The 16,610-nt window shown below is 42.4% G+C and overlaps 1 protein-coding gene across 2 annotated transcripts in view; it reads right to left on the bottom strand.

The window, feature by feature from the left end:
* The window catches only part of GSAP (gamma-secretase activating protein), a 120,318-nt gene that overhangs the window by 48,449 nt on the left and 55,259 nt on the right, over positions 1 to 16,610 (bottom strand). For both annotated transcript variants that reach the window (XM_030217086.1, XM_030217087.1), the window contains 6 exons: positions 11,009 to 11,101; positions 9,493 to 9,713; positions 8,358 to 8,427; positions 7,367 to 7,449; positions 3,485 to 3,538; positions 593 to 715 (listed from right to left, as the gene is read on the bottom strand). In XM_030217086.1, coding sequence (XP_030072946.1) covers positions 593 to 715; positions 3,485 to 3,538; positions 7,367 to 7,449; positions 8,358 to 8,427; positions 9,493 to 9,713; positions 11,009 to 11,101 — 644 coding nt within the window. The remainder of the gene's footprint in view (positions 1 to 592; positions 716 to 3,484; positions 3,539 to 7,366; positions 7,450 to 8,357; positions 8,428 to 9,492; positions 9,714 to 11,008; positions 11,102 to 16,610) is intronic.

Here is a 16,610-nt window from a genome sequence, read left to right as displayed (position 1 = left end):
GTGCACTGCTGTACCCTTTGTGGTGGCAGGTGGGGAAATTGGAGGGGAGGCAGAGAGGGGAGGGGTTCAGGGAGGGGGCCCTCCTTTATTTTCTGACCTGGGCTGTAGCTCGGCTAACATCGGTCCTGACCCCTTCTGTATAGCTGGTGGAGATCCCCCCCAAGCATCCCCAGCTGGGAAATTCATCCAAAGACGGCCAGAACTCCCTTCTCCCAAGCTCTGCAGTCGATGACAGAATCCTTGAGCCACTGACAACTAAACACGCGTGGGGTGCCGGCATCAGTGGCTTACGGACGATGCTGCTGCCTGCCAAGCTTGGTAAAAGGGACTTCTGGACACCTTCAGAGGAAGTGTAATTTATACTTTGAGGTGGGGGGGGGGGGGGGTAGGCTGGAGCAAAGAAAAAAAGTTTGTGCCCACCCGCTCTGGGCTCAGGCCCACCCAAAATTGGCTGTCTGGCTACGACACTGCTGCCAGCTTTTCTTCTTTATACTCTTTCTGGAATAGTTACTACTCAAGAAACCACAGCAGGGGAAAAGCAACAGAAAAAAAAAATCAGAAAGCTAAAACAAAGAGCAGATATTTTTCTTACCAGTTCAGTAATTAATTTGCACCAATCTCTTTGGAGGGTCTTAAAGTGAAAGCATGATTCAGCATAGTTCACATACTCCAGGCCAGAGAACAAGCTTTCCCAGAAACCTTCTATATCTTTCTCCTGTCAAAAGAAAAAACAGCAGTACTGGACGTTTAAATTGTTTGTCCGGAACTAACCAGGCATATTCAGTCACCTTACGTGGTAAGGGCTTATTTCTATATATGGCGCCTAAAATTAACGCATGTTAGACACATCTAAGCATATTCTAAATACCACACGTAGATTTAACATATGTTTAGGCATAGTTCATGTGAGTAAATCTCTGAGCGTTCATTTACACCAATGAAAAGCTGGTGTAAATCCCTGCATGCAGATTTACACATACTGGTCCATATTTTATAACATAGTAGATGACGGCAGAAAAAGACCTGCACGGTTCATCCAGTCTGCCCAACAATTTAAACTCATATGTGCTACTTTATGTGTATACCTGACCTTGATTTGTTTCTGCCATTTTCAGGGCACAGACCATAGAAATCTGCCCAGAACAAGGCCCACCTCCCAACCACCAGCCCTGCCACCCAATCTCGGCTAAGCTTCTGACAACAACATGCATAGATTTTGAAATGCCCACGAAATGCCCATTTCCACGCCCCTAAGCATGCTCGATTTTGCCTGCGCGCAGTAAAATTTAGGCACAGTACATTACAGAATATGCTTAGCAATGTGCACACATTAATTCTCATTTTTGCCAGTTATTGCTTGTTAAGTGCTATTAACAACGCTCCACAGCTTGTTAAAACAATTAATCTATGTGTGTAGTTATAGAATACGCATAGATTTACGTGCGACTAGTCGCGCTATATATAATCCGGGGGTAAGTGCTGAACATCGCTCTTAACTGGACAAATTTTAGCCGGCCACGTATGCTGGGGAAGGGAGGGGGTAGCGGGCTGCAAAAGTTCATTGGTGGTTTGCTGGGTTTGGCGTCAAAGCCAAGACTCCGAGCTCTCCTTTGCTCTTGCCTTTTCAGTTGTTCCTGTCTGGAAGGGGGAATCTGGGAGGGATGGGGGGGTCTCTTTAATCACTTCTGTTAAGATGTATTATCAAGTTGTTTTGAATATGTTGTATTTGTCATCTTATATTCAATAAACAGATTGTTTAATAATAAAGAATTCCCCTCTTTGTGCTTCAACTGAAACAGATGACAAAGTCGTTTGACGCAGGGAATTAAGCCAATGTAACACCACAGTAAGATTATATGGTTGATCAGAGCACAGTGCTTTAAAAATCCCGAGCAACAGAAAAAAAATTTAACTTTATACGGCAGCTAATGAAAAGCAAATAAAAAGTAGTATATTCCCTTGTACCAGCAACTAACGCACAGGGGCATATGATAGCAGATCGACACACAGTACCCCACACTGTACTAAACTAAATTTAGGGGACTCAGCAATCTGTAAATTAAATGATATGGAAAAAAAGATTTGCACCTTCCATTACAGACCTATTTCAAACTTTCTATCTAATCACCAAAACATAGGAGCTGACTCTGTGGGTGCTGTGGGTGCATGAGCACCCCCAATATTGAGAAAATTCGTTGTACATTTCCCGGGAAGGGTTATTTCCACTGGCCTTAGCACCCCCAATAATTTTGAAAAGTTGGCTCCCATGCACCAGAAAATTTAAGTTTAATTAGTATTTGAAATACCGCTTTTTCTTTGTGGAGGTCGAAACAGTTTACAGTTGATATTAATATCACAACAGGGGGAAAAGGAACTGCAATATATAGGGAAGAACATATTCAAAAAGATTCCCAAATCACAAACCTTAAATATTATAAAATTAAAATACAGTTAAAATTGCTGCACTTGTGCTGCTGTAGAGGATGAGAAAGCAAAGGTTTGGACCCAGGAAGGATGTTAAAGGCTAACTGGAAAAAAAAATAGGGATTCAGTGAAGGTTTGGACTGGGCGAGTGAAAGTGACTTCCTGACCCACAGATGACTTCAGAGAAGGATCACTGCTGAATTTACTGCTGAACCCTTCACGCAAGTGATCCGTTCCACGATCCAATACAAAGGTCCTTTTTAAGACTCCTGATGCAGGCCTTTTGGCCGAAACACAACGGTTGTGTCGAGTCAAATATACTAATTAATAAAATTTGGTTTTAGCTTTACTGTGATCCAGTCTCTGGGACTCCTGGTTTTGTGCCCACTTTTCTGTTTGTCTTACAAAGTATCCGTGGGTCTTCTTTGAGTTCTCCATGCTTTGTGGATTCTCTATCCACAGATGACTTCTGCACAACCAAGATGGCATCATATAAGAGTGTCAAAACTGGCAACTACATCACCACATGTCTAAGATAAAACTGATAGCAATAAAGCACTTTTCTCAAATGAGAACCTTAACTCCCAAACAGGAGAAAACACAACACTGGGCATATCTCAAGGGGTGCTGGGCTTTAAAAAAAAAAAAAAAGGACCAAAGCTTGGATAACTGAAGACCCAGGTGCAACTCTCACCTCAACGGGCACGAGAAAGTTGTTGAAATGTCTTATCGCTTGGCCTGTACAATATTTCACCCTCCTATTCATGCTTCCTCATTGTCCAATTGAATTTGCTCTTTTTTTTTTTTGTGACATTCTTTAACTGTCCCATATTTTGAATTAAAAGCATTAGGGAAAGGTAAAAACAAAAAAAAAACAAAAACAAAAAAACTTAAGCTGGTAACTCCAGCAATCTCTTGTAGATATGATGTTTCAGCAAAATGGATTAAAGTGAAAGCCTCATCATCTTTGCAAACTTTGTATTCCGTTCTGCCAGATATAATGCAGCTAAAGGCACACAAACAGGGGTATCTGACCAGTAAGATATTTGCTGTGACTTACTTTGAAAACAGGCAGTGCAATAATATCCGTGGTGCAAGTAATGCCAGGAATTCCCTACAGAAATAAAAACAGCAATTTGAAAGGAGTCCAGACAAATCAGCATATCGCACATAGACAGTGGTGTTCTGGAGCAGGCTCTCACAGGCTCTCGAGAGCCGTTTGTTAAGTTTTTAAGAATTTTGGGAGCCGGTTCTCCATGGCTACTTTAACAAATGGATCCCAAAATGTGGGCTTGGGCCCCTCCTGAATTCTCTTTTACTTTGCTGGCGAGAGAGAGCCCCCTGTTAACAATTTACCAGCACACCCCTGCACATAGATCTCAGGTTTCACAGAACCCAAAATTTCCATTGAGAACCTCTGGCTCTCTGACTGACCTCGGGACAGAGGCTCCACAGCAGGATTAAACAGGTGGTCTCTCCCCCCCCCCCCCCCCACACACTTTAAATGTCTCAGGTATTAAATAAAACAGATCTATATTTTCCCCTGATGTCTTGATACCTTGTTTAGATGGTCTCTTAAATAATATTGGGCTCCATTTCAGGTCAATTTCTTCCTGTCCTCTGAAGCAGTGCTTCACCACCCCACGCTCTCCTGACAGCACACCTAGCCGGTTGGGGTTTCAAGACCACTACAATAAATATGAATGAGGTTAAGTTTGCATCAGGGGCAGACAGAGTGGTCTGGGAACCCCGCCCGGCCGCTGCCTGACACCGCAGCCGAAGCCCCCGCTGCCCCGATCCTACCTGAGGGGTCCTGATAGACTGGTGACCTCTGCGGGGGGGGGGGGGGGTGTTCTTTCCCGCCCACTGTGCAGCCGTTATTCCCCCGCCTGCTGGCGCCGCCATGTTTTCAAAGTGGCAGCCAAGACTTCCCATGGTAGTATCACGGGTCTCAACAGTCTCGCGAGACTTCTACAAGGAGTCTCAGCCACCATTTTTAAGATACGGTGGGTGCCAAGTAGGGGGGGGGGTGGATAGCGGCAGCCCAGCGGGCCAGGCAGGAGAGAATATATGTTCCTCCTCCCCACCCCCCGCTGAGGCCACTAGATCACCAGCAGTGCGCCAAGCATCCGGGCAGAGCCTTTGGGCCCTCAGGAACTGCCTGGTTGCCCGAAAGGTCAGTCCGCCCCTGGTTTGCATACACTGCAGACCCAATGTATGCAAATTTATCTTCAGTACATTCACTGTGGTAATCCTAAAACTGGAATGGTTAGGTACACCATCTGGAGAGGATTGAGAAGCACTGCTCCAGAGTATGGATGGTGTTTGGTTGCCTTTGACAGTCATTGTGCACATGTGGAGAAGTAAACAAATAAGCATCTACCTCCACCTAAATAATATTTTAGGAGTTACAAAACAACATTTTAACTGAAAGCCTCAATGACTCCATATTCTACGCTGTAGTGTGCTGACTCTTAGTCTTATCACAGACACAAAAAAACTCTCGTTAAAAGAAACTGAATTTCCACAGAGTTTTTCTATCGCTTCTGAGGTATTTACATATGAATCTTCTGCAAGAATCTTAGGCGTTGAAGTCGACTGGAAAAAGTCAGCAGACCAACCATGTTAAAATCATTGTCCAAAATTCTTTCTATATACTGAAAAAGTTAAACTATTCGTAAGTATTTTGACTCATCATTTCTATCTATTAGTTCAGGTCCTGGTTCTATCCAGATTAAATTATTGTGATCTAGTTTACATCGGATGCTCAAAGGGCCTGATAAGGAGACTTCAATGACCAGTGGGTTATGGCACAGCAAACAACAAGCACGCCAAGGAAAACCACAGAGCTCATTACCTTGGTACTCTGGCCCCTTGCTCCCCCCCCCCCCGGCCACCACTGGGGGGCGGGGTCAGGTTGAGCCCCCTTGTTGCAGTGGGGCTAGGGGTTCTCCCTTATATGAAAGTTAAGCACATCCCAGGATGCACCCTGTAGGGATGGGCGCCATCATTTTGGAGGTGGCAACCTGAGGAGGGAGCTTTTTAATTTATTTGAAACTGACTGACAAGAACACTCTTTTACAGTATGGGAGCTGTCATCTTCGTTCTTTGAAGAACAGTCTCCCGTTCTCCCAGTTTTTACAATACAGGAGAATTTGTACTGATATGGAGGATTTTAAACAGCAAGCTAAGCAATTAGCAGATTCCCTACATCAGCAAGGTTATCCTCCTATGGTGTTGAAAAAAATCTTACACCAGAGCTTGTTACAACAGAGATCCTCTGCTGACCAACAAACCTATGGTGGAGGAAAAAAAACGATAAAAAAAGAAACGTTTGTCGTTAGATACAAGAAGGGTGGGGAAGAGGTGGCGAATATTATCCGAAAGAACTGGGATATCGTTCAATCTCATGATGTGTTTAGTAATTCTGGCCTGCAGATAGCCTTTTCCAGGGATCATAATCTCAAAGAAATTTTATGTCCAGCGGACATAATTAGATTTTCCCCTGAAATTGGTGCTCATAGAACTTGTGGGGCTTGCACGTTTTGTGCTATGATAGTTGACTGTGACAAATTCTCTAATCCAGTGGATGGGAAGATATATAAGCTCAGACATCAAACGACATGCAGATCTGATCATGTAGTGTATGTTCTTCAATGCCCGTGTAGAAAGTTATACGTGGGTAAAACAGATAGACTAAGTATATGGTTGAGTAAACATAAATCCTGCATTTCTTTGCTAAAATTGGGGGCACCCTTGGTGTCCCATTGCAAGAAATTCCAACATTGTTTTGATTCGCTCAAATTATTGACTGTGTAAAGGACCATATATGTGGGGGAGACCATAGTAGGAGGTTATTATAGGTGGAACAGCGATGGATCCACCAATTGAAAACGTTGGAACCTTGGGGTCTTAATTCCACCATGCAGTGGGCTGTCTTTTTGTAATTGCTCTTCACATTTTGTGCTAGACGTCCAGACCTTTCTTTTGATAGACGTTTATTGTGTTATTCTGTGGCTGCCATGGAGCCACCAACTGGTAATGACGTAGCTGTTCTGGATTGGATGACTGAAGTTTTAAAGTCCGAGTTTTCCTGCCCTGATGTTTGTGAGTGGGTTAGAAGGAAGCTTGCTCTCCAGCGCTTAGAAGTTACCATTAATTATAGTGTCACTTTGCTACAATCAAGAACTTTTTGGTATTTATGCATCAAGTTATGGGTTTTGTTTCATTTTCCTGCGCTTTTGAACTTTGAAGCTCTGCGGTGTGGTTCCCTGAAGAAGCAGTGCGAAACAGGACCGTTGGGGCAGCACTTGAATTGTTATATAAGCTGGAACCTACCATTCTACATGCAAGTGGACATGGAGCTAAGATAAGTCCACAATATTTTCATCTACGTGATATACAGACGTTTGATTGAGAAGTCATTTTTGTTCTTGTTTTTGACTTAGATTGGATGAAAAAACATACATTTATTTGCAAAAAGAACAAAGGGGTTTTTTTGTCGATGATTACTTTTTACACTGTGTGCAATTGACTAACTTGTTTGTGCCACAGTTTGATGAGACTTTTCCCCTGATTTTGTATAGACACTCTTCACTGTGTGCGTTTTTGAGGTTATCAATACTAGTGAGCAGTGGATTGGATCTGTGTTAATTATTACTGTGTGATACAAATATCATGAAATAAAAACTGAATATCACTAAAACGTTTCAAAAATTATTGTAGCTGGTGGAAGCGGCGCGGAGACGGCGCTGAAGGTGGCTTCGGCAGGGGCCCGGACATAATTTGCGTGGGACCAGGTCCCTGTGGTCCCCCCGTAGCTACGCCCCTGGTTAGATACTCTTGCATTATATGATTAAGAAACATGCCACAAGCAGAGAAGAGTCAACAGCACAGCCAAGACAAACTGCTTTTATAAAATTGGAAATCAATAATGTCTTACCATATTCCAGCAAGGTACAGAAGTAGGAGGCAAAAGCTTGCATAGGTTACCATTCTCCGGAATTATTCTTCTATACAAGGAAGCTGAAACGCAAATAAAATAAAAAAATGAGTAAATAGTACAGAAGCATGGACACACACAATCTATATCCATAATAACATTTATGACTCCAGAGAAATAGAAAAATGAAGGCAGATAAAGACCATATGGCCTATCCAGTCTGCTGATCTACGCCATAAACTCATTTAAAATCTTTTCACTGGTTTTCTAGCATTTTCCCACAGGTACAGGATGTGATTTGATTTCCTACAGAACAGATTCCATTTTCAATGTTTTTGTACGTTTTGAGTTTATTGGAAAAATCCCCTTTAAGGCATCAGTTCAACCCCTTTACCCATCTGTGACCTAGACAGATAAAAAGGTGTTTTATACAGCAGAAACTGACACCCAAATGGATGTCATTAATTTTACTGTATGGACATCTCCACTATCAACACACAGGCACAGGCAGCAGAGGCACACCAAAGCAGTAACGGTGACTTACGACAACCCCCTCCCCTTAACATCACTCAACATGAAGAGCTCCAAAAGGTCCAAATCATACCATGATTTACATCAGCCCATTTTAATGTAACAGGGCACATCAGAATAGATCGTTAATGTAAGGAAATAACCGACATGCAAGATTCAGGACAACACCTTCACCAGTTGTCGACCGTCTTAAATGCAAAAGCAGCACGGAGAGGGTTCAATAGCACAAACCACAGTACAAAGCACAAAGCAGTACCAACAGCCTTCAAAAACAGGACAAGTCTTTCATTCCACAACGTAGATCAATCTTCTACACCAAACGGCACAACCCTGTACATCAATGACACAAATTATTTCCGAACACACGCTGGTAAATAATGAGGTCTAACTCAATGGATCTCAAGTCTTCTTCAAAATCAGCCGTTTGACATCTTACAATGCAATGCCAAAAATAACCTACCAACCAAGAACTCCTGAATCGGGTCAAACGTGGCACATGTTGATACACTGTCAGAGATCCACTGAATTACCTAAATGTAAAAAAAAAAAAAATAGTCAAAACATTTTTTCCATTCATTACCTGTTTTTCTCTCTACACCCCCCCCCCCCCCCCCCCCCCAATCTGGATGCTATGGTCAGATATATGGTAACCCTGTTCTAGCAACTATGTCCTCTTAAGAGGACAGGTCCTCCTTTTGGACTTCTTCAGATATGTCCATCAGTTTTTTTTGTTTTTTGTTAGGAAAATATTCTCTTGTATGTACCTACGACCAACACACCTACCCACATAACAACAGAAACCATCTCTGGTCTATTAGTCAGTCTGGACACATGGAGGTGCTAAAGAGGAAGAAAGGCACTGCTGATCTCCTCTGTTTCCCTACTGAATCTGTCAAACGAATTTTGTTCATGCAACACAACTTTAAAGCTTATGTCATGCAAAGACTTTCACAAGTATCTCAGAAGCCAACCAAAGTTGTTGAGTGATAGCCACTCTTTTAAGTAGAATTGGGCTTAAAAGTCAATTGTCTACCGCTGTACTGTAAGTCAGTCACTGTTTGATGTGTGTTCATTAACTAACATCCATTTACACATTTGCTACAATTAAATATTTCTTTAGCAAAGATAGCAATCATTTTTATTTTTTTGTGTCCTCTTCTTTTGTCTCTGCAAAGCTCAAGAACATTTATCTTTGACCAATGAAGGACATAACAGAACTCAAATTCCCCATGCCACTGCACACTATGCTACAGCCTTAGCCATAGGGCTCGCCCCTAATTTCAGACATGTCCCGCAACACTTTTTAAGGCACAAGTTCCTGGAAGAGGGTTAGTTCAGGGGAGGCAGTGACATGCATAATGTTTTACCGTCAGAACCATGTATGTTGTTCTGGTCAGGCATTTGCAGAAAAAAGTGCAGATAATCGTACTTCCTTGAAGAGCTGAAGTTTTGCTCATGTTTACCAGCATTGTCAAAATACTGTTTTACCAGTGGGCTTTACCTCAATTTTCAAAGCTGTGCAGCAATTACGACTGTCTCATGCACTTTTTTTTTTTTTTTTACACTAACTGAACCAGTACGAACAGGATTCCTACCTGTGCCTCCGAGTACATTAGATTCTCAAAGTACAAGAGTGCGCAGTGCAGAGCAGCCAGCCTCTGACAGTCCAGTTTACTATTCTGAAGGAGTTTTAGCAGATGCAATCGGCTTATTCTCACTGTAAACAGGGTTCCAGAGCAGCAGTCCAGGAGTGTCCCTTCTAGGGGAGCCTGCACACACGGGCTCTGTAGCAGCACATCTATCCTTGCCTGCTCACCTGAGGGAAAAAGATAGTGTAAGCCATTCTCTCTCCTTATAGGCTGTGTGAACGGTAGTGAGCTTTCTACAGAAACGTATTTCCGTCATAGACAATGCTGCCGACCCTGTGGAAAACCTCAGAGGTGTTCTACAAGTGGTACCTCTCCAGGGCAAAGAAATCAGTGAAAAGAGAAAAATCGGATGTCTTGAGAATTTCCAGATCAAGATTTGTAACTGTCTAGAAACATCCAACCTACCACACAGAGAATATTCAGTTTAGCACCAGCTCCAGACACCATTCAGGGAAAATCTCTCCAAAAAAAGCTTGAATGTGTGCAGTGCCTCACAGAGGCAGAGGTAGACTCTTGACAATTCACGAAAAAGAACACAGGAGGAGTTTGGGAGAGATGGAACAACAACGGATAAATGGAAGGGCAATTACAAGGACAAGGAAGAGCGGAGAAGATTAAACAGTTTTGGGTAGGTAGGAAGACTGGAGAAGAGGATACAGGATAAAAGACCCTCTAGGATGGGGAAAGGATGGAGGGAAGCAGTAGGGAGAGGTCTGGGGGAAAGGATAGAGGATGCATAGGGTATGATAGGGGAGATGCTGGCCCCTGAAAGAACTACAGAGACCAGAGTTACAATGCACAACAGTAGACCATCTCACAATGTTGTACAGAAGAGATAAAAAGGAAGAAGGGAAAGGGAGTTTAAAAAGGGGAATAGTTAGCAGTTTAGCATTTAAAAAAAAAATAATAGATTACTGTATACAAAAATGAGTCTATTGTGTTGTTGGAATTGTATTTTGAATGGTTAATCACTAATAAAAGATAAAGAACAGGAGCTTTGCATTTCCTCTAGAGTAGTAATTAGGCCACCAAACTCTTGGAAAATTTGCATTTACATTGTAGCTCTTAACACACAAGGGCAAGAAAGGTAACGACAAACCAAGTAAATATGTGTTAATCAGCCCTTTTAGAAACGATCACGTGAATATACCTTCACTGAAGCAGTTGTATACTGTATAGCTGCACTCCCAACAGTGCTAAAACATGTCAGGCACCAGACAGGACAATTCCACCAGTGGAATATCAGGGGGACAGTATCTCAGTCCGAGGTTCTTCAGTAGCCTCAGGTTTGTTCACACACCACAGTCTGTTTGTTTTTTACAAACAGCACAAAGACAAACTGAAAGTGTTTCAGGACAGAGGGTGACAGGGTGGGAACACAAATACTGCTACTTAGGACCCCATCTGGACTCTTCCTGTACGTATTAGATCTGGCAATACTGTAGGTTCAATTTTACTGTACCTGTCAGAAACAAGTGATAGCACAGAAGGTCAGGGTGCCGCGTGTTGAGAAGGTGCAGGAACTGACCAGGCAAATAAACAGCTATATAATAATCTGTCAATGAAAAGAGAAGAGATGGCATGAACTTTTATTTCCATTTTAAAGATTAGGAGAGTTATTTTCAAAAGCATTTCTGTGCATAAAGTGGGATTCTGGGTGCAGAAGTGTCATTTTTGAAAACTACCCAACAGATGTGTGTGTGTGTGTGTCGTGGCAGAACTCCTACAGCAGGCTGGGACAGACAGTGAACTTCATACGTACCCCCCCCCCCCCCCCCACACACACACACACACATTTTTCCACAAGTATCTGCATAAGATTTCATGGAATAAGCACCCGTACAAATAGTACGAGAAGATTTGTGTGCACACGGTTCCTGAGCAGATTTTCAAAAGGGAAACAGATTGAAAAATCTGGTTTAAAAGTTGTCTTTAGAGATGAGCAGGGTAGAAAGGAGAGGATTAGGATGGACTGATGTAAGAACAGGTGGAGACATCTATAAAGAAACAATTCTTTATGGCAAGCGAAGCAACAACGACTCAACACAGCTTCGCTTGCCATAAAGAATTGTTTCTTTATAGATGTCTCCTCCTGTTTTTAGAAGAGCCTACCTTTCCTACTTCTTGCTCTGATGTAAGAACAGACTTACAGGTCACTGGCAGAAAATCTGTCCCAAGTCAAAGACTTCACCATCTGACAGGCCCGTTTAAAGTGCATTTCTGGACCCAGCCAAGTTCCATGTCACATCCCACTAAAATCAAACCTGGGAACTGCCAACGCTGGCAACAGCCATAGGCCAAATTCAGCAGGGCACTGCCCAAACAGGAAAACCAAGCCAAAACTTCCCACTAGTTCAAAAATAAATTCAAACTAAAGCTCTTTTATATTTTTAATCACATTTTTTTTAATGTAATTCTTCCCTTTGGCATTGATATTACTCAGTAGCTCTCCTTCCTTTCAGCTCAGGATATCATAAAGCCCATGGCAGCCGGCATGATCATAAAACACACAGTATGATAATCAGAGGAGAATCATAATATCCATCTATGGATTATGGCTGGAGAGAGCTTCGATGAAAACTCCAGTGGTTTGGAATGTTGAGGAGAGTGTCGGACAGACTTTTACGGTCTTTGTCCCGCAAATGACAAGATGAATTTGGATAGGATGGAGTGGGCTTTGATTGCAACTCCGGTAGTTGGAACGTAAGGACAGATCCTGGTGGACTTCTGTGGTCCGTGTCCCAGAAACAACCAAAGACCGTGATCAAGTATATAATATCACGTTCGATTCCCACTTCAGGCACAGGCAGCTCCTTGTGACTCTGGGCAAGTCACTTAACCCTCCATTGCCCCATGTAAGCCGCATTGAGCCTGCCATGAGTGGGAAAGCGCAGGCTACAAATGTAACAAAAATAAAATAGATACTATTGGAGATTCTACATGGAATGTTGCTACTATTGGAGATTCTACATGGAATGTTGCTATTCCACTAGCAACATTCCATGTAGAAGGCTGCGCAGGCTTCTGTTTCTGTGAGTCTGACGTCCTGCACGTATGTGCAGGACGTCAGACTCTCAGAAGCAGAAGCCAGCGCGGCCACATTGGCGATCTGCAAGGGCCGACTTCTACATGGAATGTTGCTAGTGGGACTCTGGGCAAGTCACTTAACCCTCCATTGCCCCATGTAAGCTGCATTGAGCCTGCCATGAGTGGGAAAGCGCAGGGTACAAATGTAACAAAAATAAAATAGATACTATTGGAGATTCTACATGGAATGTTGCTACTATTGGAGATTCTACATGGAATGTTGCTAGCAACATTCCATGTAGAAGGCTGCGCAGGCTTCTGTTTCTGTGAGTCAGGGCTCCTTGTGACTCTGGGCAAGTCATTGAGCCTGCCATGAGTGGGAAAGCGCGGGGTACAAATGTAACAAAAAAAAAATTTTAAATTTTGAATTGGTAATGAAGAGACTGTTGGGCAGACTAGATAGACCACTGAGGTCTTTATCTGCCATCACATACTATGCTACTTTCTAGACTGCCCTGTTTCATTTTTAATGCTGACCTGTGGATCCCAATTAATCTCAGTCTCTCTCTTCACTTCTTTTCTTCCTCTGTGCTTATACTGGGCTTCTTGAATTACAACAACTCACAACCAGCTGCCACAGCAGGTAGAAAGGCCAAAGACCAAACACACACAGAATCTACTATACACCCATTCAAGGCAGGGCTGTGGCACATGAACAAGGCGGGCCATAAAAGTGTATCCACAGAGGAACAGGCAGAATAGTGAAAAAAAAAAAAAAAAAAAAAAGATTTCAGTCAGTTTATGAAGCTGGGAATTTGAAGCATTACACAGGCATTAAATGCACTAAACAGCACTCTCCTCCAGCCTGGCAAGGTACTGCTCAGCAGTCATTTTCTCTGGAGTGATGAGCTCAGGACTGGCTGAAGGGATAGTGGTGCCCCCAAATCACATTATATCGCTTCTGGCGCCCCCATCCCTGAGCAGGTCTTCATTCCTGTGGGTCCGTTCACTGCTCCTTCACGTGTGGTTCTCTAGAGTTTACATTGGTTGCTGGCAACAGCAGCATGACAGGCTGCCTTTGGCTAGCCCCTGGGTCTTCTCTCTACCACATCCTGCCCACAAGAAATTGGATCGAGGGTCTTTTCCTAAGGTGCATCTCAGCATTTAGCACCAGCTGATTTTTAGCATAACCTAAAAACACTAGTGCACCTAGTTAAAGACCCCCTTAACCCTCTACTGCCCGTGCATAATAGGTACCTCAATATAGCAATATGTAGTCACAGAAAGGCGGTATATCAAATCCCATCCCCTTTCCCTTCCCTAACAGGAAGTGCTTGGAGAGGGCTATAAGGGCACAGGCCCATTCTGAGATCTTCCTGAGAGACTTATGAAGAATATGTCGAAATCTGCCAGTTATCTGCCAACTAAGTGACCATTTGGAGGATCGATTCATGTTTTACAAGTATCTATGTGACTCGAAGCCATTTTGAAACGAACATTTTTAACTGAAGTAGTTTGGGGCACAGTTCACATGTTTTGTTTAGATGGACACATAAGCATTCCTCAAGTTGCCATGTAAATTTAAAAAAATAAAATAAAATAAGGAGCCTTTGATGCGTTTGTGTGAAAGAGAACAGTTGAGTCCTTTGAGGCCCAGAATTTGTCTGATCTAATGATCAACTGTATCGAGGCTTCCCCTGCTTAGAACGGAACCAACACTTTTCAGCCAACATCTCTCCTGGCTTACAAAATCAAGATGTTGATAATTAGTGTATTAAGATTTGCGTAGAGATGCCGGCGCCAGGAGAAATGTTGGCTGAAAAGTGCTGGCGCCGTTCTAAGCAGGTAGAATGAAATTAGATTCTTAGGAGTTCAAGATAACGTGTTTGAGTTGTGAGACACTGCTGTGGGATTTAATTTTAGCCTATACCTTTGTCATTCTAGGGGGAAGCCTTGATACAGCTGTTAAGCACAACATAGCCTATGTCGGCTTTTAATCCCCTGGCTGTTGATTAACACCTCAAGATGAGTGTCCGAGTGTTTAATTTCTTGGACTAGAGCATTAATGCAAAAGAGGTATATAAAGATTAGAGTTTTTCATAAGAAACTTTCTTAATAATTCACTAAGCTGTTAAGATTATTACCATATGACCGATGAGGAAGTGGGTGAATAAGTCTTGCTGACTGAAAAGTGTTATTCAACAAGGGGCACTGCTGAGGTCTACGGTTGCGGGTTTTAAAATAGAGGTAGTTGATGGAAGATACACTTATAACCTCTAAGAATTTTTTGTGCTTTATTGGAAAGTATATTGATCAGGTTTGAGACTCTGTGTTGAACACAGTCTCCTTCTTTAAATTATTTTGGTTGATTACACGAAAAAAAAAAAAAAAAAGAGTTAGAAGTGAAACAATGAGCGGAGATTGGGTGGCGACGCCGGTAATTGGAAACAAAACGGGAGCTGGGCAGACTTCTACGGTCTACGCCCTGATTGTGACTGAATAGATAGGGATGGGCTGGAGTGTAAATTTTAAGGGGCTTCGATGTTAGCTTCAGAACTTAGTACAAGAACAGTGCAGGGCAGACTTCTACAGTCTCTGCCTGAGAATGGCAAGGACAAATCAAACTCAGGTATACGTATAAAGTATCACATACCATGTAAAATGAGTTTATGTTGTTGGATAGACTGGATGGACCGTACAGGTCTTTATCTGTCATCATTTACTATGTTACTTGGTTTTGAGTGTTTAGAGAAATAGAGAGCTCTATCGTTATCATATTCAATTTCTCTCTGAATTTAACAAATTTATTTTTGGGATTACTCCAAAATATGAAGATAATGTGTACATTTCAAAAACAGACATTTTCCAAAATCACTAAATTGAAAATAAAATTCTAGTTTAGACATTTATTGACTTAATTTTGTAAATGTGTTGGTCCCAGTTTCTGATTTCTGCTTTCCTCCGTCTTCTCTCTAATCTCTTTACAGGGTCTTCTATTTGCCATTTCTTCTCTCGCCTGCAGTTTTTTTTTTTAGGGTTTGGGTTTTTTTTTAAACTTCCTTCCCTATATCCATCTCTTGACATCAATCTTTTCCTTTCAGCTTTCTTCCATTTATTTTTCTACTTCTCTATCCACTCAGATTTCACTCCGTCTTAGCATCCAATCCACTCTCTCCCACTTTTTTCTGCATCTACCTATCACTTCCAAGACCTCTCATTCCTAATCTCTCTTGCCTTCCCTCTTATTTCACAGTCTTTCAACTAACTCTTCCCTTTCTCTTTTCCCCTCCCCAGGTCTCCCTGTTATCCCTCTCCTCAGGTCCAGCACCTCCTCCCTGTTCTTCCCCTCCCCCATAACCATTATCTCCTCTGGGTATCCCTGTTCACTCCTCCCCCATGTTCAACATCTCCTCCGGGATCTGTAGTGGGACTCTTAACATATTCATAAATGATCTAGACATGGGAATAACTAGTGAGATAATTAAATTTGCTGAAGACACAAATGTTATTCAGCAGAGAATTATGAAAAATTGCAAGAGGACCTTATGATACCGGGAGACTGGGCCTCCAAATAGCAGATGACATTTAATGTGAGCAAGTGCAAAGTCATACATGTAGGAAAGAGGAACCCAAACTACAGCTACATTATGCAAGGTTCCACATTAGAGTCACCACCCAAGAAAAGAATCTAGATGTCATTGTTGGTATGTTGCAACCCTCTGTGTGCAGCAGTGGCTAAGAAAGCAAATAGAATATTAGGAATTATTAGGATAATGGAGAACAAAACTGAGCATATTGTAATGCCTTTGTATCACTCCATGGTGTAACCACTGTCACCACTTCTCAAAAAAAATACAGATGAATTAGAAAAAGGTACAGAGAAGGGCAACGAAAATGATAAAGGGGAGGGGATGATTTCCCTATCAGGAAGGGCTAAAGAGGTTAGGGCTCTCCAGCTTGGAGAACAGATGGCTGAGGGGAGATATGATAGAGGTATATAAAACAGTGAAATCAAATGAGTAGACATTAATCTCTTG

Source organism: Microcaecilia unicolor, chromosome 10 (genome assembly GCF_901765095.1).
Source record: "Microcaecilia unicolor chromosome 10, aMicUni1.1, whole genome shotgun sequence".
NCBI lineage: Eukaryota > Metazoa > Chordata > Amphibia > Gymnophiona > Siphonopidae > Microcaecilia > Microcaecilia unicolor.
This window is presented reverse-complemented; position numbering and strand designations above follow the sequence as displayed.